The sequence below is a fragment of the Daucus carota genome, chromosome 2, assembly GCF_001625215.2.
Source record: "Daucus carota subsp. sativus chromosome 2, DH1 v3.0, whole genome shotgun sequence".
Lineage (NCBI taxonomy): Eukaryota > Viridiplantae > Streptophyta > Magnoliopsida > Apiales > Apiaceae > Daucus > Daucus carota.
The window spans coordinates 47,494,162-47,521,786 of NC_030382.2; the positions used below are offsets into that span (position 1 = coordinate 47,494,162).

The window sequence follows — 27,625 nt, forward strand, 5'->3', positions numbered from 1 at the left end:
AAGCTCATATGTTAATAGAATATTAGGATTGGCGCGGGAAACACAAAAACTGAAAATATGCTCATTTATTCAACAGTTCATGCTAAATTATAATAATCAATTATATGTATAATCGTAGTTGGATATGATTTTTTTTATCATTTCTATTTATATATTTATTTATACTATTTATATATTTATTTATATAATAATTAAATATATTCATAAAAATGTTTACAGTTCAACTCCCACCAATAATGTATTAACTTTTACTGTTCTTATAACATTTTATTTATTCTATAAATAAATAAATATAAAATCTTGATCACTATATTATCTTTTTTGGTAAAAATATAGAAATATAATAAATCAACAAAAACAATATTTAAATTAATCCATGATATCTAATCGTTTCAAATAAGTGGAAAAGTACTGGATTTTTTTATTAATTTTTTAAAAAGTAACTAACAGCATCTTGTGACTTATGGGCTGATAAGCCCACTTAAGTCATAGGTTCCCAAACAATGCATAGGTCAAGTCTCTCGGCTTTTTTGATTTGCCAAAGGGGCTCTGGAGTCCTAGATATAGGACTAATGCTACTTGCCACAAGTAATTGTGAAAATGTAAATAGAAACTTCATTCTCTATATCAGTCAATCACTCGTCTTCAGCATCTCCGACGGATGACGAGTGGAATAATTCCGATGACTCAGAAACCAATTTCATTCTTGTGAGTAGTTGTATCATGTAAGTCCTTGTACTCCTGTTTTCCATTTTGTAAGTCATTTTTTCATGAATATTCAACGGTCAAAAATATTTTAATTTTATTTTTTCAATAAAAAAACATTTAAGTTTTATTCTGAAAAAAGATAATATCAGTTTTAACTATCTAGTCTTTTTCTCAAACAAACTTATTTTATTATAAAAATCCAAAACCAATCTGTTAGTATTTGTCAGCAATTACAATGCATATTCTTGTCAGCGATTTACTTCACTTTTTTGCCATTTGTATTCGATTGCTGATAATTACCTAAATTTTAAACCAAATGTCTAAAATTTAAGTTGTGTGTAATTTTTTTCACAAAATAAAGAAAAGGTTGATTTTGTTTCAGACAAGAAAGCGAGAATTTCGTTCCAAATTAGTGTCCGAGTTTGTCTCTTCTCCCACGGTCTTAAAGAGCGACATCCATGCAAAATCACCTCTCTATTCTCTCTTTAAAGATGTGTGCAATGGCGCCATTTCACTTGTCCCGCGTTTCAGAGGGTTGGACTTTGATTTTCTTCTTTGATCCAACCTTACCTTCTCTTCTTCTGGGTAATCTTTCTTCGAATTCACATGTTTTTCTTTTACTATATAATGCTTAGTTGCAAAAACTTAACTATTCTATTGAAGCTCGAATTATCGACATCTTGTTATGGGACAAAATTTGGTTTTTGTTAGGCTTCAATGCTAAAAAAATTGCTGCAATTACAAGAAAATGTACAAAACATAACAATTTGGTGATGGAAATGCAGAATGGGGCGGGTCAAGTTAAAGATTCAAAAGCTGGAGAATAGTACAGGCCGCCAATCGACTTATTCAAAAAGGAAGAATGGTTTAACAAAAAAGGCTAAGGAGTTGGCTATTCTGTGTGACATTGATCTTGTTCTTCTCATGTTTTCACCTAGTGGCAAACCCTCAGTATATAAAGGACAGCGCAGGTATATTTACATTTCTACGTTTCGTTAATGGTAAATCTCACGAGTTTAAATATTCACACTCTCATGCCTCTACCGAGTACAATGCGAGGCATGTCATGTCTCAATATATACATCCCACATTCCGATTGCTTCATTTGATTGTTATTTCTATATTTATAATTCATAAATTACATCAGTCGTAAATGACACAATCTTTTTTCTACCTTTGCCAGTAGTATTGAAAAGATCATAGAGAGGTATTCACTTCATACGCCACAAGAGAGAGCAAGAAGGTATCATTTATGATCAAACTCCTAAATCTTGCTTATGTACAGTGCCTGTAACACCGGAACTAACTCTGTGTTACTGTTGGTTCATCTTGAACAGGAAACTGGAAAGCCTTGAAGTACGCCAATATTCTACAACTCTATTTTTTGTTACTATAATAATTATTAGTTGGTTAACGAAACAAACTTAATATATCCTTTATGATGTTGATCTTAGTTCTGAAAGTGATGCTTATTATTTGAGAATTTAGGCGTTGAAGAAGACCTTTAAGAAGTCTAATCATGATGTGAAGATACAAGATTTTTTGGGTCCAAAGTAAGTGCAAACTACTTTCATCAATAAAATCTTCAGCATTTTCTTTAGTGCTCCGTATTAACTTAGTACTATCTTTTTCTCTTATGTTGCAGTTACATATCCGTCGAGGTATGAAGCTAACACTTTTTGAGAAGTATTCTAATAGTTAGTTATTGTTATCTTGAGTCTTGCTCCTTCATCCTTGTTTTGGACAGGATTTGAGATCCCAAGCAGAGTCTTTGCATATTCAACTTTCTGAAGCTCAGAAGAAATTGAGGTGAGCATTTCAAGGTATTTAATAAAGCGAACCTCTCTGTCATTCTGTGTTTAGCATGCATGGTTGTACTTTAATGATTTATCATCCCCTTGGTTTGACACTTGACAGTATTTTTTACCAACAATAGTATTCATTTACAAAAAAAAATGTATTCTGCAGTAACTGGACTAGTGTTGATACCATGGACAGCATAGAAAATCTGGGGCAAATGGAACTCTTTCTTCGTAATTCCCTTGATCAACTTCAAACACAAAAGGTATTGCTTATATTGAGTATAGTTATGGAACACCTAGGTTTTGTGGATCAATTGTCATTCTTTACTACTACCAAAAGGTCCAAAACTAAACAATTGACAACATTGATATGTAAGAATCTGAGGAAAACAATGGTTGAATGAACTTTATACTACTACGTGGTGTGGGATTATCTTGAAATTGTTAAACATGAAGTCTATACAGCAGCAGATGTTGTGATATCTGCCCAGCTTAAGCTCGCAAGAAATGATAGATGTCGAAATTTCAAAATAGGAGGCTGAGTGCTAGAGAAGACCCAGATTTGACAACCATTCTGCCTGAATTTTATATGTTTATAGTTGTTTTGGATGTCTTTCCTTGCATGTGGTTTGAGTGATTCTGTACATTGTTTGGGTCAGTTGAAAAATATGTTAAGATAGTGTGAGCGCTTGGATTGCTTGACCTTCTTTCAATTCATGTTAATTGCACATGTGAGAGCAACTATCAACATATGGATTTTATACAGCACAGACACTTTCCGTGTTAAATAGTGAGGCTCCCCATTACTGCTTGATAATAAATAAGGGTTACCTACAGTTTCTAAGTATGATTTGATTATAATGTCAAGATTTTTTATTTATCAGGTAAATCTTGAGAAGCAACAACAGATGGATATGCAGTACTTTAACAAGGTATTTTATGGCAACTATCTTTAGATTTGATGAAAATTTTAATGAAGATACTCATGAGACAGGGTAGCTTAATTTAAGTCAATAATGCAGTTTCAAGATGATTGGCATCCACCTTCGACCTTGGGTTACGAACAGCTTCAACCTTTGCAGTGGGTACCTAATAGTCACCGTCAAGAAATCACACCAAACAACTTGACCTCATTTCCTCCAAGGTAAAGTGGTCACTTAAATGTGAACCTTTGCTTAATTATGTTGAAGGTTGTATACTCAGTTCACTCTTTTGAAATCAAAGATCATATTATCCGAGGCCACACTTAATGAACACTGAGATAATCTATATGTGGCTACTACATATATGGCTGTTGAAGAATAAATAACAATATTTGAATCCTTCCCTCATGATATATGTGCCCAGCTTGACAACATCGGGTCTTTGCAGGGAACCGGAGTGCTCTGTGGGTACCTCCATTGAGAACTATAAGAATATAATCAACAGGGGAGAAGGGGTAGTCACACCTAAAGAGTGGCAGCAAGACAACTTTCTAGCCGAGTTGAACAGCAGGGGATCTATGAATTTACTGCCGAATAACCAATTCAATTTTCAAGTGCATGAACAGCTAATACACCCATCAAGCAACTTTGATTTGTCAAATGATCAAGATTTTTTACCAGTGGAACAGATCAATATGCAAGCAAATGCTATGGAACCTCTTCCTTATAGCAAACTCGAAGTTCCTCAATCTGTCTATGATCCCTTTCACAATAATTGGGATTCTAACACCGCAGGAACTTGTGGAACTGAAACAATTGAAAAGCACTTGCTTCCACAGGCAAGTTCTTAGACATTCACATCTAAATTGCAAGATTTATTTTGGCCACTTCCCTGTAAGATTGCTTACATTTTTTTGTTTGGTAAAAGTTAAATTAGCTCTACTTCTGTACAATGAAGGAAGATGAAAGAAAAATTACTATTTTTCCAAACTCCCACCTTTCCTCTCGCGGATCTTAGAGTTTGCATTTTACACGATCTTCTTTTTCTTGCTGAATAATCAGTAATAAGTCATGAACATATCTGTAAATGATTGTGCATACTACTCCATTGAATTTGTTAAATCTGAATCCTGGTAGAAAAAGTCTCTTATCAATTTTTTTGAGGGTAACTTCTTTGAGTTCTCACAAGCAATGTGTGTTTATGCTTTGCAGTTCCATTTTTCATCTGAAGACAATTGGATGAATGACCTGGACTATATGCTTTTGAAAGCTGCCCCTCATTCCAGCTTAATAAACCAACTTTGATAGTGTCACTTGTACATATATGTGAAAGCATCTCATATTTCAGCTAGGCAGATGGGTGACTTTTGTCAATAACTTCCATGCAAATATAGAACATCTACATGCTGCAGCTTACAATGTGGTCACAACCATGGCAATGCATGCAAGATAGTCAGTACTGAGGCTGTTATGCGGTCTTCTTTCATGGGTAATGCCATTTCTCGCTGTTTCATGAGAAGGCTGCTATTTTCATCAATATAGGAATTTTTTTTAAGGAAATAAGACGTTTTTAGTTATATAGTAGATTGAATTAGAATCAATCACCTTCTTTGCAAAAGTGTTTGATATAGCAGAGCTGGTTATTTTGAAATCAGTTGTTGCTAAACATTGAAGATGCCAAACTGAGGCAACAGATATTAACCCTCTCTTTTTCATTTTTCCTTTTTGTTGCTAAATATTTAGCATTTCTCCCTCTATAGACCTAGTTTAATTTGCCTGTTCTTTTAATTTCACGTTATATTTCATACTCACATATACCAAGTGAGTGATCCTCCTGTATATGTACACACTGTACAACTTTAACATTTTTGGTAATTATAAACAGAGAATGGATTTACACATACAAAGCTACATTTTCAGTACAGAATTGCTTATGTTTTCTCATCATGCATGATGCATTTGTTCATTTACTTGTCAGGGTCACTTATACGTATACGGTTGTATATGACAAATATTTATCCACCAAATCCTGTTCATCTATTGTTCGAGATCTACCGTGGAGAAAAAGATCATCCGTGGCTTAATGTCACGGAATGAGTGACTTAATGTCACATTATTTTTTGTCATTTGCACATATTGTTAAGCCATGCCATCCGGGACATGCAGTCACTGAAAGTGTGATGATAGTGTCCAACCGTGTATGTTTAGTTTAATTTTCTTTAATTTTCCCCATACTTGTTGCATCCAACTCATTTGCTAGATACTGCTTGTTTGCCAGCCCAGACTCTGCTATGGGCCTGAGTATGTTATTTACAGTGAAGTGTAGTTTTCAAGTTGCAACAAAATACTCCTACTGCAAATAGGATATGAAAACACTACCTTCATTTCCTACTGCAAATAAACAGTCTTCCATTAATAAGTAAATCACCATTACAAATCAGGTAGAAAAAAGAGACCCCATGACAAACACAATCCAGGCGGGTGGTAAAAAGTTAAGTCCACCGCTGCCATCTTCTGCCTCCAACCACACAAACAAATCAAGGCCACAGATTTAAAGGGTCCCCAGTTCATTTTCTAGGGTACCCTTTTACAATAATAATATGAAGAAGGGCTATCAAAATAAGCCCATTCTCATATAAAACCTAGCTACAATATACTGATAAAGTACCAATAGTAGTCACAATACTAATACTAGTGACAATATTAGTTGCAGAAAATAAATAAAACCATAGCAGCTTCAAATTAGATGAAGCATTTGTGGCTAGGTGAACTGAGCCCCAGTGAATGTTTGGCCAAAGGACCAACCAGCTGGGACAACATTGTCTGAGACCACAGTTCTACCATCACTTGTTGTCACCTTAAAAGACAGAGCTTGGCCATTAAGGTAGGTGTTGCTTTGCCAGTTTTGACCCCAGTTTCTTGACATGGCTTGCCATCCTGTCCTGGAACCTTTGATGGACACTGCATGAACATCTCCAGCACCCCCAACGTTTGTTATCAATACCAAGTTGAAGTAGGAGTGTCCATTTATTTGAAACCTTATGCCACCTTTCCTCCCACATGGAACCCTACCCAAAATTATAAGGAAAAAAATACCAAGATTAATTTTAAATGTCTAATAAAAGATTACATTCTGAGACCTTATGTAAGATATTAGGTACTACAAGATTTGGTACCTTCTGTAAGAAACAGGGACAATGCCAGCTTTGTATTGAGCAATGTGTTGAAAAACAGGCTGAGAAAGATCAAAATGCTGCTGAGGAGGGTTGCACCAGCCCCCTGCATTGTTTGGTAATGCATTGTTGGGTGGGCAGAAATTAGTGGCTGTGACTTGAATGGATCCAGGCAAGCACCATTTGGGGTCATCCACACACTTGATCTCATAGCAAGAACCACAGCTCAGACCATTGTTGAACAGAGCTGTACTCAGAGCTGCAGTGTTTGTACCATACCCTTGGCTGTAAAGATTTCCATACCCACATGCTCCCCCTGTAATAAAACAACATTGTTAGTTAACTTTGAAGCCTTGGCCTAATAGGTCAAGCAAATCTTGGGCCTTTTTAAAAATTAAAAATCTTGGATCTGTAAGTGTGTGTACACATGCATACCCATTGTTCCAGAGGCATCACCACCACCATAAAAGGTGGCATGAGCATTTACCCAACCTTCACCACCATCCCCAAGAACAGAGGAGGTCATTGCAAGAAAAGTCACCAAGAAAATCCCACGCATACCCATTTTTCTGTACATCAAAGAAAGAACCAGTTAGCACATTATAGAAGAAAGAAGGTGAAATAAGTAGCCATTATTATAGAAAATATACTTGAGTTTTCTTGTACTGATTCTAAGTGAAAAATTAGGTGGAGAAGAATGGAAAACAGAGGAATGTGAGCAGCTAGACAAGATGGGAGCTTACTGATTTGGATAAGGCAAATGATGAGATGGGAAGGAGAGAAGAAGAGGAAGAGGATGATGGGGAGTGAAGGAAGGAAGATGATGGGGAAAATGTGGCATGATATGCTGCATATAAATAGGAAAAACTCTAGACTTTGGGTTCAACCTCCTTTTCATCTGCTTTTACCATTTTTTTCAACCAGGTAATGCTCTCTAATCTCTATCCATGAGGACCATGACCAAAAAAGACAAGTGTCATTTTATTTTTGTTTTTTATTATTTCTAATTCTATTAATTACTTATAATGGTCTAGCACGAAAATAATCATCAATTATAATCTTTTGTTTGTGTGTGTCTATAGACACAGTTTACTTTAGTTTTTCTAGTTTTGTAAGAGTTTGTCTAGTATGTGCTCATTGACACATGTTAATCGCAGAATTTTACATGTTTGAGAGATTTTTATTGGTGTAATGGTTGTATATGCAGCGAGTTCCATCATTATTAAAATACGAGAGTTGATAAAAATGAGTCAAATCTATAAAATTCCGCGTTTAACATGTACCCATTGACCGACGCTAGAAAAATCGGATTTTGTAAAGGTGTAGTGCTAGTGTATACACGAGAATGTTGGAAGTTTGAAGACGGAATGCAAGGTGGAAGCGGTGAAGAGGGTCATAATGGCGAAATGGTAGGAACCGATATTCTAGTAAATTCCCTGTCTGTCTCTTCGTGTTTTAAGGCTTTGAATTGATTCCATTCAATACCAACTCTGTTTTTTCCCGGTGGGAGACTTTAATTCTGGGACAGTTGAATTAAAAGCACCCCTTGAACAACCAATGTTTTTTCTTCTCCAGTTTCATGTGCATTGATTCATCACACAACCAAAACACCTACTGCCGGCACGTTGAAACCGGCCTCCCCGGCTAAACAATACTCCTAGCTACCCTCATTTTACGCATCAATATATTTAGGGATTTTCTATGGTGTGCCCAAGGGCACACAATAGTCCCTAACTCCAATAAAAATAGTTCTTTTTGATTGGTGGATGAACAATAAATGATGATGGCCCCCCTGCATTCACATCAACTCCACCAATCAAAATAGGCCATTTTTATAGAATTTAGTGTTTATTGTGTGCCTTGGGCACACATTAGAAAGACCGATATATTTATCCACTTTTTGTTGAATGTTTTTTTTGTTTTTGAAACTACTTTTGTTGTATGCTTTAATATTTGTAATTGTCATTATATCGATGTCTGTGATCTCGGATTATAAAACACTTGAATCGGATAAACAGAATATTTCTAGTCGGATTTGAGTTTCAGTTTCTTGTTCGAGAAATATATTCAGTTGGATTTGAATTCGTTTATAAAAGTGGAAAAGTGATAGTTTGATTATTTTTGATAAATTTTGGATTAAATGGAACATCTCAAAAAATAAACCGTATTAAGTCAGTTTTCTATGTTTTACAGTAAATTTCGTAAAATTTGGGCCATTCCGTGATAACAATGAGCCAATGAGGAGTATTCACCAGGTCTGATGTAGGTTTCGTAGTTGCAAATTTATTATCCAACGGCCAATAACCGCTTAATGCGTTCAAACTAGTACTGACAAGGCGACAGAATTTCAGCCATTGCTGGCGCCAAAGTAGCTTTGTAAGCGTTGTGTTCAGAAATCATCTCAACCATCAGTTTATTACACTATTTTTATTTTATTTCTGCCTGTTTTAATCCCCCACCACAAACCAGGTGTATGATTCTTTTCAGCATTCTCTGTTTTTTGCTTTTTCACTCTTCACTCTTCAGTAGTTCCTGTACGGTTACACCTCTCTCCATCACATGCTGCTATAGTGCTATGCTACTCAGATTTCAAATTAAATACTTTTTTTGATTAACAGATTCTTTACATTATTTTTTAGCTCAGGCTTTAAACTTCTATATATGTATAGTTTCGTATTATTTTTGTCTCTAAATAAAAATTTAATGTTTAAATTTTTATTTAAACAAATAATTAAAAAATCTTATGAAGCTGTATTTTATATAAGTTCTTAAATACGTATAAACAAACAGTAAACATAAACGACCTGTTGCTAAGAGTCTGAGACCAAGGAGTATCCTATTGTATCGGAGGTGGGTTTGAACTTGATTCGATTCTTCTGAAATCTAGAATTTTTTATTTTAGAAAAAAAGGAGCTAAAACTACAGTAGCGTTCAAATTACGAACAAAAATAATTAACTGGAGTCTGGGATGATGTTAATGTTTAGAAGTGTCATGTTTCCTTTTAATATGACCTTTTAATGATAATAAGTTAACGACCGTAAGGTAACCTAACTGCACTAGTCGAGTAGTTGAATGCTTTTAGTTTATCTTTCAATTCAGTATTGCACTTAGAGAATTTAAAATTCAAACAGTTGAGACCTGCACTTTCTTAAAGCATATTCAACTACCTATTGGGATTTGCAGGCAGCTTTTTGTAAAGACTTGAAGAAATACCAGCAGCTAATTCTAATCTTCGAACACAAAAAGGCGTTTCTTTAACATGCTCATTGCTCCACTCAGGGGGCAAAGAATAATCAAAGTCATTTGGATGATTTAGTGATAATTGGGACAGTTAGCAACAGAAATGATACATAAACAACGAAAGAATTAATAATTGGATGTGGGTACCTAACATGTGTGTTAGCAGCATACGTTTAGCCGGCAAAAAAGTGTTGGAGGTATTAACTCTAAGTTTGTGACGCATATAAGGAGGTGTTATAGTATTATTTAGTAAAAAATTGTCTCATTTAAAAGATTTTCACGTCCAGCGCAGGGTTCATGTCTAACGTCGGATATGTCTTAATATCATTCTTATGTTATGTAACAACTTTCATAATAAACTTTAAATGAAAACTACTTGCTACCTAAATTTATGAAAAGCTTCAGTTGCGTGCATGCATGAAGTCTTTGCATTGGACTAATCTTAATTGCTATCGTGTTTAAGTTGAATTGGAATTCTAATTACAGGGATTAGTATTTTTATCTGTCACGTACGTGTTTATCGGAGGTATTAATTCGAAAGGAAGCAAGCACATGGAGCAGAAGGATGAAAATAGCAACACTGAAGTTGATTGCTTCACTGCCCCAGACAAAAGCATAAATGTATTTGGTGCAAAACGGCCTGTTTTAGCATGCTTCTTTACGTTTCTCATTCAATGGATAGCCTTGCCAATTTCAACTGATGCACATGTGGTGATGTAGCTAAACAGAAGTTGTTGCACGTCAATTTTGGGCACCATTGTAGAGCATAAGTGTCATTTTGCTCTGCATTCCTAATGCGTCTTGTAGGGCAATTTCATTTAGCGAATTAGACGATTAGACAATTTTTCATAAATGGGTATATTATAAGTCCGGGGGTATTCACCGAAACCGCATCTCTAATTTAAGGGTAGGGACAGGGCTGCGTACATTTTATCCTCATCAGACTCTGCTCAAAGCGAGAATACTGAGTATGTATGGTATGGTATATTATAAACTAGGATGAGCGTCAAGATTTAGCAAGGTTTTTTTTTTTTTTTTTTTGCGAATTGTATAATTTCTCATGATCAATCGTAGAATAAAATGTGTAGAGTACATATTAGGATGAGCGTCAAGATTTTTTAAAATAAAATTTGAATTCTACTTTTTATCATCGGAGCAAAAGAGAAAAATTTGTATCGCTTATTATTTGGACTATTGAATCACACTAATCAGAGCTTATTTCAACATACGTCGTAATCGTATCTTCTTAAGCGAAGAAATATTGAAAAGATAATATAGTGAATTAATGGCGATGAGACATGAATAGAAAGAAAATGAAAGAAGGTATGCGTTACTGAAAGAAGAGGGAGGATATATGGAGGGAAGCAACAAGTCACATGGAAGGCCCGAGTTTGCAACATGTTGGGGGTACTTTTCTGAGACGTTGAAATGAAAGGGGTGTCCCATTTGACTCGTTCTATTTACACCACCCTTATAACCAAAATACCGAACAATATGTAGTTGGTCCCGGCTTCACATGCGGACCGAACCTACTTTTTACATGGACAATCTGGAGCCACCAAGTACACTGTTGCTCTATTTCCTGATACTGTTACCCCACGTTAATGGAGGAGGACAGGATTCACATGATACCTCTCTTTGTTTTCTCTCGTTCAAATTCTCGTTGTACTGAATATTTGCATATGCATCGTCTTACTGTGTAATTTAGATTTTTTTAGAAATTACGAATATCATAAAACTTTCGTGGCACCACAAATCTAGCTAGATTGCATCAGTTATTGCCGATGTAAAATTGTAAACATTGTAGTAGTCATTTTGTTAGTAGAAGCATCTGGAGGGCTGAGTTTGAGTTAGATAAGTGCCCACAATTTCAAATCACTCTCTTGCAGAGCATCGTTTTGTGCGGTTGATTTTTTATACGTATGCTGAAATATTTATGTATAACTTTATTTTGTAATAAAAATTTGTATTTAATTTTGGTAAAAAAGTAGTAAAATTTTCAAGAACACAGTAGCATCTCCAAAGTGATGACTTTGTTGATATAGATTAATGCCCGTCTAAATTTGTTGTAATTCAGTAAAATTGATTATAATAAGTGGTTGAAAATATTAATTTTATTATTATTTAAATAACTATAAATATAATATATTATTTCAACATAATAAATATAATAACTTTTGGTTGCATATTATTCAATCTCGTTCAAAATCTCGTTGTACTGAATATTTTTGCATATGCTTCGTCTTACTGTAATTTAGATTTTTTTAGAAATTTACGAATATCATAAAGCTTTCGTAGCACCACAAATCTAGCAAGATGACCCGTGAGATTGCATCAGTTGTCGCCCATGCAAGAGCATCTCCAGTGGCGTTCACTATAATCGTTCGCTAAATTGAATCTGTAAAATTTGCCGAATCGACAATGTGCTTCAATGATGTTGGCTATATTGTTTGGTTATAATTTAAAAATAGTATATTATTAATATTTAGATTGTTATAAATAGAATATATCAGTTTAATATGGTAATAAATAATATGTAATCAGTCGGAAGGAGGAAAATAAATTGCGGGAGATGACGTGGAATTCGTACAGATCTGTAGCGGATCGACAAATATAGACATACATAGAGGGTTGGCTATAATTATACACAAAGGATTGCTGACATTTGCTATGGTTGGAGTTCTATATTTTGTGAACATTGATTATAAATTTTAATTTTAAAAAGCCACATGGACTTTTAGCTAAGGGGTTTGTGAGTGTTGGAGATGCTCTAAACATGGTAGTAGTCATTTTGTTAGTAGAAGCATAGTTTTGTGCGGTTGATGTTTTATATGTAAAGTGTAAATTAAAGTTAATTTGAGTTGCAAATAAAAAAACAACTCGTGCAACAAAAAGGGATTTCAAAATCTTAAATGCAATTACATGTTAAATTGAAGAGGTTATAAACCGGTTCAAAAAAAATAATTCGTAAAACATTGATTCTGAAGGAAAAAGAATGATAAAAAGAGTTTAAGCAAATAATATGTCAATAATTTGCCACGTGTAAATATGAATCCGTAAGACGATATATAGAAACGAAATCTTTCAAAAAGTAAATTAGTATTTTGTAAAATAACCAAATAAGTGAAGACAAGCCCCAAAATATTTAGGAATCTTATTATTGTTGCGGATAAATATAACGGTTTTTCTATGGTGTGCCCATGAGCACACATTAAGCACTAACTCCTATGAGTTTGGTGCATTTCTATTGGTCATCTAATCATAAATAAAGATGATCCCTCTGCATTTACACCAAGTCCACCAATTAAAATCTACCAAAATTATCAAATTTAGTGTATAATGTGTGCCCATGGGCACACACTAGACAAACCCTAAATATAATTATACTTATCCACGGATAATCATGTGTTGTCCCTTTGATAGTCACGGTCCAATACGGGGTCCATTAGCACATGCGGGAAGCCTCGTGATTGTCATGAAAGTGTAGTACATGTGAGCGCACTTTGAAATTTTGAATCTCTACTTTGGGTCCAAATCCATTTTAACAAGACAGGTCATAGAAGTTATAAAGGCCCACTCGTATGGTTTGAAAATGGCGAGATTAAAGTATTTTTTTTAATTTCAAATTAATATATATATATATATATATATTTATATGTGTGTGTATAATTTATAAATTGATATTAAATTAGAAAAATTTGAAGTTGGTATAAGATGTTTTCTAAACAAACTTATATTCATTTTATATTTTTAATATGAGATTTGATTTATCATCAATAAAAATATTTTTGTTGAGTGGCTGATTAACAATTGCCCATGAATATATGCTGGACACCAAAAAATTCAAGGTTTCGGAGTCCGGTCCGGTGCATGTCAATGCATTTTTATTTTATATTTTTTTGATGTCACGCATTTCCAGCATTGTATAATTATGATGTTTTTCGAAAAATATATTATTTTTAATTTTCGACAACAACACGTTTTTATTATGTTTTTATGGGGTTTTTCACAAATAAAGATTTATAACTTCGCAACAAAAATTATTTAAAATCAATCACAAATAAAATTTAATATCCTAAAAGTAAATCAAATCGATTTGTCATGTCTAACTTAAATATTATACTTAGAATTAGAACAATTTAACCCACTATCAACGTAATTATCGAAATCATACTTCAGTCGATTAATGAGTATGATTAATGAAAATCATAATCTTAATCCCGTGTTACAATATTTGGATTAGCAATTCTTAGCGTAAATTATTCCCTCCATGTCCATTTGGATTCTACATGAATATGGTTTCCATCCACCTATATCGCCATGCACTCCGAGCATTTTTAACAGATTAATTATATGATATCCTCAACTAAGAAGCCTTTGGCCAACTCCAAGCATAGATCCAAATTTGGATCACCAAATAATCCAAATTTAGGACGAGATTCAAATTCTATTCCAACCATGTAATCCAAATATAGATCCAAATTCATCCATCATTATAATATTCATATACTTTGATTTTAAATATTTCAAAAAATGATTAACTAATTTCATCATTAATTATAATAATACAACTAACGACTAGACAAAGATAAAATATTATAAAATAATTCGAAAAAGTTAAAACGGTACATAAAAATAAATTAAAAATATTAAAATATTACATTAAAATACTAATTCTCAGAATTAGTATATTTTCCCCACAAAGCTCAATTGGTGCATTTCGAAATTCAAGATGGTCAATATTTATTTTTGATTTTTCTGTAGCGATTGATAAATTATTGGAATTTTATGTATTCTGAAATTTTATGTATTTTGAAATTTAATTTATAATTAAGCATTGTGTTAATTATATTCTATTCTTAATTAATCAATCTTTAATAATATTAAGAAAATCATCAAATAATAAAAATAATAATATTTTAATGTTAAAAAGATTTGGATCAGTGAATAGCAGTGATCCAAATTTGGACCAGTATTATTCACTGATCCAAATTTGGATCACTCTTTAGTCAGTGGTTTGGGACAGAACTGCCCCAAATTTGGATTTTTGGATCACGGTTGGAGATGCCTTCAGAAAAATTAGCACGCTTTTGCCAGCAATTGGAGTTTTGATTATTGGCTAGCTAAGGTATATTTTATAAGGGTGCTGGTCCCTGGCGACTGCCAGGGCCGGCTTAACCAACATTTGGTTTTTTAATCGTCGGATGTATATCCAGCGGTCCAGATTATAACAAATTTTTCCTATATGTTTAGCGCTTTTTAACCGTTAGACGGGGCTTCTCTAGCGCTTTTTAACCGCTAGACGTAATAGAATTACCCCGTCTAGCGGTTAAAAAGCGCTAGATGTACTAAAATTTTGTTATAATCTGGGCCGTTGGATGCCCATAAACCATATGTTGGTTAACAGCGTCCCTGGCAATCGACTGCCAGGGACCTGGACCCATTTTATAATATCACATTATGTCACCAGAGTAGTTTGAATGTCGAGTTTATATTTGGGAGAGGATGGATGGTTGTTGATTGAATCAAAGAATCATAAAAAGTAGTAATAGATCGAGGACAAGGAGTCCTGTCTAGCGAAAAAAGAGTATAAGTCCATCAATAACTTGTAAAATGCAGCTCAGAACTAGAATTCTGAAGCGCCCATGCTTCAATTACTTTAGACACCAGACCTTCCTTGCTATTAGCGATAAATAAATTTATAACTGATGGAATTTTTTTTGATTACACATTATCTCATTTATTAATACATAATATATGCACCTACATAAATCACCCTCAAGCTCCCACTGATTTGTGTTGGTTGAAATTCTAGAGAGAAAAATTTAGAAGAATCTACTGTTGCCAGAGATGTAAAAAAAAAACAGAAGCTACCAGTATTAGGCCTAGCTTAGTCATGTAATTCTGCTTTAAACACTTGTGGGTTATGCTTGAATTTTGTAGAGTGAAATGTTTCATGTAAACCTTTGTTGTTTTCAGGAACTCCCATTTTGCACACGGTTCTTGAAACTCGATGCTCAATATGATGATTTTCCAACTTTCGCATAAGTTTATGAGTATGAGTTAGTTTCGCCATTGATCCTATAACTGTTTCTTGTAATTGTAATACTAGAGTTGCAAGATACATGATAGTTATTTCATGAAATGTGTAACAAAATGATGTTTATGCAGGTTCTTTGTTTTGGTGAAATGCTCTAATGTGCGGATACTTGGCTTTCTCTATTCCACTGTCAATATTGACCATTGCCAGAAGCAGAGCAGAAAGAAGCAGGATTATCTTGATAATTATAGATTCGGTAAATATAGGTCATTTGTGATGTTTATCATATGCCTAATTACAAAACCTTTATACAACTTAACAGGTCTTGGAACTTAATTTTTGGTCATTTCTAGGTAATGCTGGGACTACTTCTGCAGCTTCTGCAACGACGTCTATTTTGTAACTAACACATACAGGGAATGGTTCGTCTAATTGGCTTGCAGTCTGTCAGCAATTCAATGATTTTTGCCACCAAGCTTCTGGATGGTTGATCGGCTCTTTTAATGCAGTTGTCTTCTTATGTTGCTGGTTATCATTCAAAGGACTGCATTGTCACGACGACACTAATATTGCATTCGTTGGAGGACCATATGTGAAGGAGGTGCAGTCCAAAGCATCTGTTGTGACATCGATTTCTGCTCTAATTTGTACTAGTTTATTTTTGTGTTTATGTGCTACATAGGTATTCTGATGATCAGATTCGAGTTTGTATTTCGTATGTCTGTATGTAACTCGGAACTAGTATTTGAAAAAATTAATCAGACCAAACAATGATATGTTCATTCTAATAATCACAATCTCAAGCCTTGAACTGAACATGGAATATCTGATAGCCATAATAGCTGCGTTTCTTTAATAGCTTAACTACACAACATGCTTTGTTAACCAATTGGATCTCATAAATTCGCCAGACATGTAGATCAAGAATTTCAAAATCTCTATGTTCTTACCAGGACTTTGAGCTGCAAATATGTTATGCTAGTAGTGCCACAAGTTCATCAATCGACTTCAATGTCTTCTCATAATATAAATACGATTCGTATATCTTTGGTGTCCTAACATATTTATCAAACTGAAAAAACAAGAAAATTCACCAGTTAATCTTTACTCTAATCCATAAAAACAGTAGAGTATAGGATGGTGACATACCTCAGACATGTTATCCACCAATTCATTAGCTGTTTTAACATAAGAACTTCTTAGATTTTGTGGCACCATAGTCATTGCATTGGTCATGTCCTGGGAAAGATAAGCAGCTTTTAGCCTAATGTAAAACAACACATACCTCCATGACAAGGTTTCCAACATGTTCCTAATACTATGCAGTCCTTGAGCAGTCTGTCGAATTCTAGCAACTGCATCCTCCGGTGATAGCCCTGGCTCGAAAAAGTGTTCCTTTAGGAATGACCTTGTGCCCCAATTCTCAGCCTGTGCTACTGGAGTTGCTACACTATTTAGTCCACCTATAGCAATTGATGTCGCCACCAATGATGTCAAGAACTTCCGTCGTTTTTGTGTCGTGTTTTCTTCTCCAGAAAATGTAGCTTGGATTATGGTTGGGGTATGCAAGCGGCGATGGTGCTGCTGATGTTTTGGTGCAGTGATTTTGGCATGATTGAAGTTCGTTAAGGTTGCCATCATTGGAAGAGGTGAAGGATTGTTAATGTAGCAGCACAGGGGAATATATCTGTCCTCAGGCCAACATGGACCTTTGCTTTTAGTGACGTGGCGGATTCATTATCTTCATTGGGTGATTATAAACCAGAAATTAAACAAATGCAAGGGACCAGGATAAAATCTAAGTGGTAAAGTCATATTTTCTTTGAGTGAATAAAAATTGCAAACAATCTATTAGAGAATAATGGCTTTAGTGTAAAACAAACTTCATTAGATAACCCTCATATTGTTCAAATAATCAGACAATTAGTATTCTGCTCAAGAGAAACTTGAACAATCCATAGCTACTATAAAATGAAAAACTGCCAGCAAGTTTTCGAAGAATTTTAGCTTCAACTTTGTGTAATAAGCTCAAGTATAGACTTCATTGCTTGTTTCTTCATTACCTTTCCATATGCTCCTCTTCCTAATTTCATCGCTTTTTCCATCTCCACAACTCCACCTCCACCACCATAGGCAGCGCCATTTCTCTTCATCCCCTCCATGAACACCTTCAAAATTCTGCCATCACCGCCTACTCCATCTACAATACTCTCCACCAGTGCCTCCATTGCTGGAATTCGCCTTCCCCATTTCCTCATCAACTTATCTGATCCGAAAACTTCTGAATAGGCCACCCAAAACGAGGCCCTTAGATGCCCTTTTGCCTTTCCTCGTACCATCCATCTTCTCATACATTCCTCCAGTTTATAGACCACACCTCCCAAGTCTAAGCCTCTCTCGATCCCTATTTCCATTTCTTTCATCTCTTGCTTACTGCATAATCCCTCCTCATACTTGCATCTCTTACAATTACAATCGAAACCCCAACTTGCAGCCATTTTTTTACGGTTACACAAAGGCGAAAACACATCAAAATATCCAAATGTGAGCTCTTCTCCTGCTTTAACATCTCTAGAAACATGAACAATCACATAATCACCAATGTGGAATCTCTTGGCATTAGGATAACAAGAATGATTTATAAACGAAGAAAGCACCCATAATCCAACACCGTAGTAATCAGTACTACTCTTACCCAAGACTTTAGTAGAAATCATGTCTTCAGTAAGAGAATTCACATCTAATATACTCAATAATCTACTCTTAACAACGTTTTCATTTGAAAATAAACTCTCATCTGCATCAGGCCTAAACAGATCTATATCAGGAACCTCCAGACTTTCCTCTTCATCACCAGTCGACAACTTGCATAGAATATGATAAGTTCTGTTGCATTTCCCAGCTGAATCAACAACTTTGTCAACCAAATTCTTCCACATTACTAATTGCCCCGCGTTATCAATATCGGATTGAGGCAAGATACCTCTCTCCACAGCAATAGCCTTTGTAACCAACAACAAAGTCCCACTATCAAGATTCTTTGTTGCAAATAAACCACGCCCACTAATCTCAGATTTCTTGATTTCAACTGGGCCAGTGTACTCTGCTAGTTCAGGCAACTGGCCTCGAAACCCCGAAAGTATCCAATCAGAGAAATCAAAACCTCCAGTTCTTGATAAAGATTCCATCTTTTTACATTTCTCCAAAAACCCATTTAGCGCGTCAGAATTTACACTAGCCTGAGGATCAAGAACTGCAATCTTGAAACATTGCAAAGCAAGATTGTACCTATCAAGATTAAGCAAGATCTTACCTTTACATAACAAAGTCTTGAAATGGGCATTTTCAATATCCAAAGCTTCATCACAATCTTTTAAACCTTGGTTGAAATCTCTAAGACGAAACCGGGCCTCTGCCTGATTTGAGTAAGCCAAGCACATTGACTTTCGAAGCTTCAAGAGGCGATCCGTGTCGAGTTGATTTCGAGCATCTGAAATGTGGTTTTGACAAAGAGAGATGAACTGAGAGTAGACTTGTATAGATTCTTTCCATTCTTCTCTGAGGAGAAGATCCGTTGCTTTGGATCTCAGGAACTGCATTTTCTCATCTTCTTCAGTTTCCATCTTTCAAATAGATTTGGTGATTCTTTAAAATATGCAATGGTGATGTGGGGTTAGTTTGGTTGTTCAGTTAAATTTATTGGGGGTCAGAAAATTTGAAATTTTGGAAATGTAACGGTCATGTTTAATGTATTTACCTTTATTTGTTCTGTAACGGTTGCTAAAATTTAGCTTCATTGCACATTTTTTTAAACTTATTTTTACATACATGATCTTCAAATGAATGTTGAACTACAATCTTGGAAATATAACGTTTCTGATATTCATAATTTTCGTTAAGATTCATATTGTAGTACAAACAAACAATGTTCATCATCAATCCTCATGTCATTTGAAAAATTACTTGAAACATCATCTTACAAATGAAAGCCTTGGCATCGTCTAAAACTTGTAATGTCACTTCCTGAAGACACTGCCATTCCGATTCCTATTTGCCCTGCTTTGCCGATTCCTCTGTAGTACAACTTCCATTCATCTTTTTCGCCATCCATTTCAACGAGACACGGTGATCCAACTCCTTTATCATCCCATCCATCTTCTTCGCTGCACTTCAGCACTGGACTATCTTGAATCTTCCAATCCTTTAAACCATCCGTAGAAACTGCCAGTCCGATACTCCTCTTCCCATCTGCAGCAACGCCTTCATAAGCCATCACATATGTTCCATCTTTCTTATTCTTCACAACCTGTGCATTCACCGCACCAAGTTCATTAAAACAGCCACTTCCTCCTCCTCCTATTATCCTCCCTAACTTCACCCACCTCATCCCGTCTCGTGATCTTGCCATCCCTACAGCAAAATGCCCCGTCTTCAGATCAAATGAATGATAATACATCCTCAGGTCACCACTCTTGTGAAACACCACTTGTGGTGAAGCAATGAACAAAGAATCCCAATCCCCATCTGGGCCTACATCAAACAAAGCCCCACTGTGATGTTCCCCTTCAATTCTAGCCCAATGCCTGCCATCTTGACTCATAGCCAAACCAGGCAATGACTTGTAAATCTTGCCAATTCCACCATTTTCATTATTCTCGCCAAAACAAGTGAGCAATCTCTCTGGATTTTCTAATTTAAATTTCAGTAAAGCATCCGATACCTCAGCCTCTTCGGAACTAAATCCAGTATAGTAAAGCCAGTAAACAGCACTATTCGCTCTAATTTTTGAGCTAGACATAACTACCACCTCACCTGGCCTAATACCCCGAGTATCGAATGCCCACCAATCTTTACTGCAATTCATCACCAAACCCACATCAACACTTGATTGCACAGCTCCTTCACCTCTCTCCCAGTGAATCCCATTACTCGAAACAGCCAACCCAATATGATCCGAACCTGGATTCTTACCCGAATTCCCATGATACCACATATACCATCTTTCTTCCTCATCACTTAAAAACCTTCTCACTACAGGAGACCCTACTTCAGCACTATCCCAAGCATTCTTTTGGCCTAAATCAAACACTAAACCTCTCGAAAACAATGAATTCACAGAGGAAAGAGCTTGGGTTGAAGTTGGTACTGGTAATTTTTGTATACTGGAACTCAAATTGGGATCATCAATTGAACTCGGATCAGTTACATTATCTTTGTTAGTATCTGGTTTTGTGGAGCAGCTGGTGAGAAAAGATACAGAGTTTTTGTATCTACAATTATATTTAGGGGATTTTTGTGAGTTGATAGAGGTGTAACAGGGATAAAGATGATGCCTTTTGATGACAGAAGGTGATGAATTTAAGTTAGTGATTGAAGCTGCTAGTGCAGTTTCCATGGCTATTGGGATATTACTCAAGATTGCAAGAACTATCAGCTTGGATTTGAGAGGTTATTGACCAATAGAATGTTGACAAGTCTAAGTACATGAATAAATACAATGCAAGTTGCAAATTTTTCTTCTGAATGCTACTTCAAGATTTCCAAAATAAAAATAAAGGCAGACAGGAACAAAAGAGCAATATCTTCTGAGGAAAAAACAAGAGGAGAAGGAATATGTGTGGCTGTAAATCTCAACAAGTAAAAGTTGATACAGGGATACAGATTCTTATTTTCATTTACAAGTTTCACATCGTAAATTACTAGAACACAATCTTTATTCTGCAGTAAGCACTTTTTTAGTCCTAATTAACTCTTTCTTGGACTATCAGGAAGTATAAAATTGTACGACAAAGCAAAGAACAATCTTTAACAAAAGAAAGCCGAAGAAGATACGTTCTTACCTCCAAAGATAAAGAGCATTACGAAACATGTAGCTAGTTTGACAAAAGGTTTTTGGAAAGACTAAGTGACAGGCTTGATGATTTCATTCCTTAAAGAATGGAAAAGAAAGAATCCTACCAAAACAATGTGAACACTATATATAACATACATTAAGAACTCACTGCTGCTGATGCTACTGTTGCAAATGGTTATCAGCTCCAACCAATTTAAGTCCCCAGCTCATATCCTCACAATGTCTGACATGAGGTACAACTAAACCCGTGTCGATTCCTTTTTTTGCCTTGCAATCATAGAATGGAGGAGCGTGAAAGCATGGTTCCATTGACATTGCTATGCGGCAAGGTGGATTTGGAGCAGATCGGTTCTCAGGCTTGTATAGAATCCACGCCTTTGAACCTGCAAGACCTTGAGCCACATAACCAAATGTTGACCAGGAGCTAGTGACTAACACATCGGTCAAGCTCAGGAGAAACATTTCTGCCCATGCCTTGCGGTTGTGGTTCTTCTTTTCTGTCTGTTGGTACTCTTCATGGCTTGGCTGGAAGAAGGATATAACCTCTCCAGTCACTGTAGGGTGTTCCCAATACATGTTGCTCAAATTCTCATAGTATCCAGAATCTAATGATGTTACTAAAATAGCTTTTGATCGTTGATTTCTAAGTGGGGTTATACCAGATTCTTTCATACTGAGTTTTGGAAGTAATTTAGAGTTTAAGGCGCAAGCTACTATTTGATCCATAACATATGGAAATGGTCCTTTACCAGTATCAAACACTCTTACTTGGATACCAATCCGCTCATCTGCCTTTGCTAGATAAGCTTGATAGTACCTGATTATCAGACCCCACACTTGATTTGTTGGATGGAACAAGTACCGACCTAAGTGGTGAAAAACAGTTTCTTTTTCAGGAAACAATTTGCTCAATTCTTTCTCAAAAGATAGTATGAGAAAGAGTGATGGGACAAAGTAGTTGTTAGTTTTCATAATCAACCAAGGGACTCTCTTTAGAAAGGTTTGATCTTGATCACAGAAGAACATCTTGTCATGATCCTGATAATCATGAACCAGATGGAGATACAAAAATGAGGGCTTGGACTCTTTTGTTATGATGTTATTCTTCAGCATTTTTCCATAGCAACTGGGAGAATTCTGATTAAAGCTCTCAAATTGATTCGTAATAGGGAAGTCCAAAGGCAGTAGCCATGACATGTCTGGAAATGGCTCACAAAAGAGATCAGCCATGTCTTTCCCTCTATCAACAAGCAGGACCCGGTTTGTAAGAAGAGCATATAAAAAAGCTGAAGCTAGGGTCAGCATTCTGTTTCCTAAGCCGCTAAAAGATATCCATACAATATAATTACATTCCGTAGAAGATGCAACAGTATTGCCAGCCTTGATTTGTTTCAGTGTTTCGTTATAGGATTTGGTATGCGGACCACATTGTCTATGCAGATCCTCATAACTTCTGAGTTTGGAAAGAAGATGGGAAGAAGGCATATACCGTGACATTTTCCGATAAGAGACAGAATGGTACCTGCTTAAACAGGATTTCTCATCAAAACCAGGAGCAAGAAGTCCACCAAGCAGTTTGTGTTGAGTCATGCCAATCTCTTGAGAGGAAATATCTCCCGATACTGCAATAAAAGAAAAGAGGAGGTGACCATATTAGCATAGAATTCAATCGTCTCACTTATACTCACCTTAGTTCTTCTTACTATCATTTCTGAATTTAGATTGCCCTGCCAAAATAATTTACTCTGCCAAAATTAGACCTAAAACCCTCTAGATATTGGAATTTAAAGGATATTAGATACCGATGTACATTACTGAACCATCAAAGTAGGCCGAGGCCGTACTTGTGGAGAAGGATGAATTGACAAGTTACTGGGAGGGGGGGCCGTTGAGTCCATACACCTGACAGTTTGTTACTGACTCTTCTTCTAAGGTGGACATAGTTATGGACATTACACACTTACCTTAGGCCAAAAAAATCAAAAAATTTCACAATATTGTCATGTCTAAGGCCGACATTGGACACTTTCAGCCTAGTCCGGGTAGCTGACACTCAAAAGGTTCACTAACTTTATACAAATGCAAACAGAAGTCATGACACTTCATCCTTCTGATCTGTTCAGATGTACATAAAGCCAGAACTCTGAAGGGATCCGGTATAAACTCTTCAAGTTACAATTTGAAGAGGCATAATCAATAAGCAATGTAACAAAAATGAAGCCCTAATAAATCTTTGCTTGCAGGAATTATAATATTCATAATTATGTAATTAACTAACTTTGTAAACCTGTCAAAGCTTATAAAACAAGAAAAACAAGCCATTATGGATCACATTCCGGATAGTCTCATTTCATGCAATCATGTCCACTGCATTTTATCCAAGTCTAGTTTTACCCAGTGAAAGAAAAGTATCTAGTACATGTGATATGATATGGGTAGAAAAAAAATAATTATTTTTCGAAACACAAAAGTTAAAGAAAAAGATAGTGCACAATGCATTGGCATATGTATTCACCTGATTGTATATTTGCGCTAGGAAAAACCCTGGCTTGTGCAAATTCAGCGCGATCGGTGGTTATAGGGTGTCGAAAAATGAACCAGACCGTGAATACAAGTGGGAAAGCTAACAAAGAAGCTGCCAAGAATTTCATATTAGTGAGTGTAGCTTGTTTATTAATATAATTACACGTACATGTAAACCAGTGGATCGTCTGTTGGTGCAAGAAGAAGAAGATGCAAATTGTGGGCGATTGTTTTAACATTTAATAATTATTTAGGGAAATTATGATCAATAAAGGTTGTTATACAGAAGATCATATTCCACTACAAATTAAATATAAACCGATATAATTACGGAGAACGGTAAGGATTTGAGGTCAGGGATGGACATCTAGGGTGGATAATGACGTGATGACATGTAAGGGTGGATGAGTGATGTCATATAGGTCTACTTTCTCTTGATTCACAGTTAACTGTTTGTATTTGATCATTAACTTATCCCTATATAAATATGGGCATATATTTATAATTTAATATGTACGTAATTTACAGGTTTTGAACCTAATTTAACAGTATTTTAGATATATATTACAATATAAATATCTTAATATGTTGTTTAACATGATCAAAACCTTAGACCTTTAGCACTACCATACATAATGCTACAGAAATTTTAGTTTAGTATTTTTAATCAATTTGATTCAAGTGATTCAATGGTTATAATGTAATGTCCCGAGTTAAAAATCAACGAGAAAATATTTACATTTTTTGCTTTATTAATATAGTGTGTGTATATATATTTATAGATCTAATTTTTCTAGACTCATCGCAAATAGGACGGCTTGGGTCAGGGGGTAGTGGGGTACTTGCCTCCACTGACCTTCATAATACATAGACTCCATCCGTCCCTTTTTACGTGTTCATTTTGATTTTTGACTAGTCAAATTGACTAGTCAAATTGACTATATTTTTGACTAAAATCTACATGTATCATATAATTGAGAAAGATAATAAAAATTATACCATTAAAAAGTATATTTAGTCTATTTTAATATGCAACTTTCGGATCTTAAAAATAATGAATGGATAATTTTAATGTTTAGTAAAAAATTGGCCAATTTGACCCCTCAAATATTAAAATGGACATGTAAAAGGGGACGGAGGGAGTATATTTCTACTATCATTTTCATCAAATAATTTATTTGCCCCCATGGTTGAGGTGTTCCATACTACCCTAGTAAATATATGGTCATTAGACATCTCTCTTAAAGGAAAAACAAATACATGAGAAGAATGCTTATCTTGAATCTTCTCGTTTTTTTAAATGAAGAAGTAAAATAAATGTAGTGTTTATCATCAACATAAGCAAATAAGTTAGCTAGTTCGCCACATATATTCTAACTTTAGAAAAAATTTGAATACATTTACATATTTCATGTGACCAACTTTGTTGTGTATGGCGAGTTTGAGTTTATCACAAGTTCGAAAACATCACTTTTACTCGAATAATGATAACTATTAAACAAAACTAGCCACGTGGTAGAAAAACTTAAACACTTGTAACAAACACTCGTGCATGTGTGCCACGTGTTCATCTTTACATGTCAAGCTAGCATGTCTATGACACTATAAAAAGGACACACTATTATATACAAACCACCATCAAAGAAAACAAGATTTCCTTTCTACATAAAATACTCTTTTAGTACCCGTGCTAAGTTCTCAAAGGAAAATGTATTTCAAGATCCATCTTTTATTCCTACTAATTTCCTTGCTTGCTGCAGATTTCTTGCATACTACTTCAGGTACACACATCATAAAGGATCAATAGATATATAATATCATTAATTATAAGTACATGTATACAGTATAATATGTTAGATGATCTAGATTTTTTTATATTATAATCTTATTTAAAATAACATTATATAATTATTTGTGTTTTTAAATGATACAGGATCCCAACTGCTTAATGAAAAGCAATTTGAAGACCAAGCATGCGTAGTAGTTGGAGGACAACAAGTTTGTGGCCAGCCTTCAAGACGTCAACAACCTGGTGGGCGACAAGTCCAACAACCAAGTATCCCTAAACGACAACAACCTGGTGGACAACAAGGTAGTCAATATGGAAGGAACCCACATCAATGTGACAATATAGTTGGAGGACAACAATCATGTGGCCAACAACAAGGACAACTAGGTGGAAGTCAACAAGGACAAGGACAACATGGTAGCCAACAAGGACAACTAGGTGGAAGTCAACAAGGACAAGGACAACATGGTAGCCAACAAGGACAACTAGGTGGAAGTCAACAAGGACAAGGACAACAAGGTAGCCAACAAGGACAATCACAAGGACAACTAGGTGGAAGTCAACATGGAGGAGACCAAAAACAATGTGGCAATATAGTAGGAGGACAACAACAATGTCAGGGACAACAAGGTAAACAAGGACAAGGACAACAAGGTAGCCAACAAGGTAAGCAAGGACAAGGACAACAAGGTAGCCAACAAGGACAAGGTGGAAACAACCCATGTCAAGATGGATACCAACAAGGTCCATATGGTCAACAACCTTGTCATAAACATGAGTGAGCACAAAATTAAGCAAGTGATACTGTGTCAATTTCCGGTTTCAATAATGTTTACCCTAATAAAACACGAACATATATGATTATATGTTCAGAATAAAGAATGTTATAAGTAATCACTTTTTTCTTAATAAAATGGTATGTTTGTATGAAAGTATGTTTGTATGAAAGTTTTTGTGATTTTAATCTAATTTTGATAGTGGAAAAAATGAGATTATGCCCGCAAGGGTTGGTTCAGCTGGTTAAAAAGGGGACTTGTATCCTCCTAGTCACAGGTTCGATTCCCGAAATGAGGAGAATTTGTGATTATGCCTCCTGGATCAAAGTTTGTCGCTTAAGTGCGGTTTACCTGATTCACGTAGTTTGCAGCGGGTTCCTACGTTAAAGTAAAAAAAATGGGATTATATAGAAAAATCCAAGGAAACAACTTATATTGATTAATTATAAAAAAAAAGTATTGATATTTGAAAAGTCAAACTTTTCTATCATGATACGAATATAGATTTGAAACTTGAATCCATTCATACATGTAAGATCATGACATGTATGGATAAACCTTATTCATATTTAATGAGTCGAATAAACTTTTAGGAACGAGTCGATAAATTTTTTTCATACCCAATCAGTGGCGGATACAGGATTTAATATATGGTGTGTCACTAATCCGACCTTTCATCTTGTCACTACTCAACAAGCAAATAAAGCAATGAATTTTATTAAATTATTCTACTGTGACATTTTCATAAACACGTTGTAAACTCAATTTTTGTGTCAAAGTGTATATTTTTTGAAAT

General features: G+C 35.2%; 7 protein-coding genes across 8 annotated transcripts; 2 read left to right on the plus strand and 5 right to left on the minus strand.

Moving 5' to 3' along the window:
- The first annotated feature begins 1,113 nt into the window (after nucleotides 1-1,113).
- LOC108205932 (agamous-like MADS-box protein AGL30) lies at nucleotides 1,114-5,192 on the plus strand. The gene is made up of 11 exons (XM_064087870.1): nucleotides 1,114-1,293; nucleotides 1,494-1,679; nucleotides 1,892-1,951; nucleotides 2,046-2,064; nucleotides 2,197-2,261; nucleotides 2,354-2,369; nucleotides 2,456-2,517; nucleotides 2,677-2,773; nucleotides 3,395-3,442; nucleotides 3,533-3,654; nucleotides 3,882-5,192. The coding sequence occupies exons 2-11, from the start codon at nucleotides 1,495-1,497 to the stop codon at nucleotides 4,282-4,284; spliced, it is 1,077 nt and encodes a 358-aa protein (XP_063943940.1). The 5' UTR covers nucleotides 1,114-1,293; nucleotide 1,494; the 3' UTR covers nucleotides 4,285-5,192.
- A 625-nt stretch (nucleotides 5,193-5,817) lies between these two features.
- Nucleotides 5,818-7,503, minus strand: LOC108205933 (expansin-A1). Of its 2 annotated transcripts, none has more exons than XM_017376063.2 (4): nucleotides 7,350-7,503; nucleotides 7,042-7,175; nucleotides 6,610-6,922; nucleotides 5,818-6,501 (listed from the first exon to the last, which is right to left on the minus strand). In XM_017376063.2, exons 1-4 carry the CDS (start codon nucleotides 7,457-7,459, stop codon nucleotides 6,195-6,197), a joined length of 864 nt encoding a protein of 287 aa, XP_017231552.1. In that variant the 5' UTR covers nucleotides 7,460-7,503; the 3' UTR covers nucleotides 5,818-6,194. The 2 variants fall into 2 exon arrangements, with proteins under 2 accessions (XP_017231552.1, XP_017231553.1); XM_017376064.2 differs by having other exon boundaries at nucleotides 7,257-7,426.
- A 9,104-nt stretch (nucleotides 7,504-16,607) lies between these two features.
- Nucleotides 16,608-17,608, minus strand: LOC108209168 (photosynthetic NDH subunit of lumenal location 2, chloroplastic). The gene is made up of 2 exons (XM_017379948.2): nucleotides 17,037-17,608; nucleotides 16,608-16,959 (listed from the first exon to the last, which is right to left on the minus strand). Exons 1-2 carry the CDS (start codon nucleotides 17,526-17,528, stop codon nucleotides 16,861-16,863), a joined length of 591 nt encoding a protein of 196 aa, XP_017235437.1. The 5' UTR covers nucleotides 17,529-17,608; the 3' UTR covers nucleotides 16,608-16,860.
- A 145-nt stretch (nucleotides 17,609-17,753) lies between these two features.
- Nucleotides 17,754-19,646, minus strand: LOC108209163 (methyltransferase FGSG_00040). The gene has a single exon (XM_017379941.2). The coding sequence runs from the start codon at nucleotides 19,508-19,510 to the stop codon at nucleotides 17,897-17,899; it is 1,614 nt and encodes a 537-aa protein (XP_017235430.1). The 5' UTR covers nucleotides 19,511-19,646; the 3' UTR covers nucleotides 17,754-17,896.
- Nucleotides 19,647-19,746: 100 nt separating this feature from the next.
- LOC108209165 (uncharacterized) lies at nucleotides 19,747-21,434 on the minus strand. The gene has a single exon (XM_017379945.2). The coding sequence runs from the start codon at nucleotides 21,280-21,282 to the stop codon at nucleotides 19,864-19,866; it is 1,419 nt and encodes a 472-aa protein (XP_017235434.1). The 5' UTR covers nucleotides 21,283-21,434; the 3' UTR covers nucleotides 19,747-19,863.
- A 231-nt stretch (nucleotides 21,435-21,665) lies between these two features.
- LOC108209164 (galactoside 2-alpha-L-fucosyltransferase) lies at nucleotides 21,666-23,558 on the minus strand. Its single transcript, XM_017379943.2, has one exon. It carries the CDS (start codon nucleotides 23,329-23,331, stop codon nucleotides 21,901-21,903), a length of 1,431 nt encoding a protein of 476 aa, XP_017235432.1. The 5' UTR covers nucleotides 23,332-23,558; the 3' UTR covers nucleotides 21,666-21,900.
- A 2,359-nt stretch (nucleotides 23,559-25,917) lies between these two features.
- On the plus strand, nucleotides 25,918-26,985 carry LOC108209167 (glutenin, high molecular weight subunit DX5). The gene is made up of 2 exons (XM_017379947.2): nucleotides 25,918-26,045; nucleotides 26,198-26,985. The coding sequence occupies exons 1-2, from the start codon at nucleotides 25,973-25,975 to the stop codon at nucleotides 26,833-26,835; spliced, it is 711 nt and encodes a 236-aa protein (XP_017235436.2). The 5' UTR covers nucleotides 25,918-25,972; the 3' UTR covers nucleotides 26,836-26,985.
- The last annotated feature ends 640 nt before the right edge of the window (nucleotides 26,986-27,625 follow it).

Bases quoted from the DNA above. Each gene is read 5' to 3' on its own strand.
- LOC108209168 (XM_017379948.2), bottom strand. From the start codon at position 17,528: ATGATGGCAACCTTAACGAACTTCAATCATGCCAAAATCACTGCACCA. The intron at 16,960-17,036 runs GTATGTCACCAT...TTGTTTTTTCAG, and splicing joins TGGTGGATAACATGTCTGAG to TTTGATAAATATGTTAGGAC.
- LOC108209163 (XM_017379941.2), bottom strand. From the start codon at position 19,510: ATGGAAACTGAAGAAGATGAGAAAATGCAGTTCCTGAGATCCAAAGCA.
- LOC108209167 (XM_017379947.2), top strand. From the start codon at position 25,973: ATGTATTTCAAGATCCATCTTTTATTCCTACTAATTTCCTTGCTTGCT. The intron at 26,046-26,197 runs GTACACACATCA...TAAATGATACAG, and splicing joins TTTCTTGCATACTACTTCAG to GATCCCAACTGCTTAATGAA.
- LOC108205933 (XM_017376063.2), bottom strand. From the start codon at position 7,459: ATGCAGCATATCATGCCACATTTTCCCCATCATCTTCCTTCCTTCACT. The intron at 6,923-7,041 runs GTATGCATGTGT...GTTTTATTACAG, and splicing joins TGATGCCTCTGGAACAATGG to GGGGAGCATGTGGGTATGGA. The intron at 6,502-6,609 runs GTACCAAATCTT...AATTTTGGGTAG, and splicing joins GTCCCTGTTTCTTACAGAAG to GGTTCCATGTGGGAGGAAAG.
- LOC108209164 (XM_017379943.2), bottom strand. From the start codon at position 23,331: ATGACTCAACACAAACTGCTTGGTGGACTTCTTGCTCCTGGTTTTGAT.
- LOC108209165 (XM_017379945.2), bottom strand. From the start codon at position 21,282: ATGGAAACTGCACTAGCAGCTTCAATCACTAACTTAAATTCATCACCT.
- LOC108205932 (XM_064087870.1), top strand. From the start codon at position 1,495: ATGGGGCGGGTCAAGTTAAAGATTCAAAAGCTGGAGAATAGTACAGGC. The intron at 1,680-1,891 runs GTATATTTACAT...TACCTTTGCCAG, and splicing joins GTATATAAAGGACAGCGCAG to TAGTATTGAAAAGATCATAG. The intron at 3,443-3,532 runs GTATTTTATGGC...TCAATAATGCAG, and splicing joins ATATGCAGTACTTTAACAAG to TTTCAAGATGATTGGCATCC.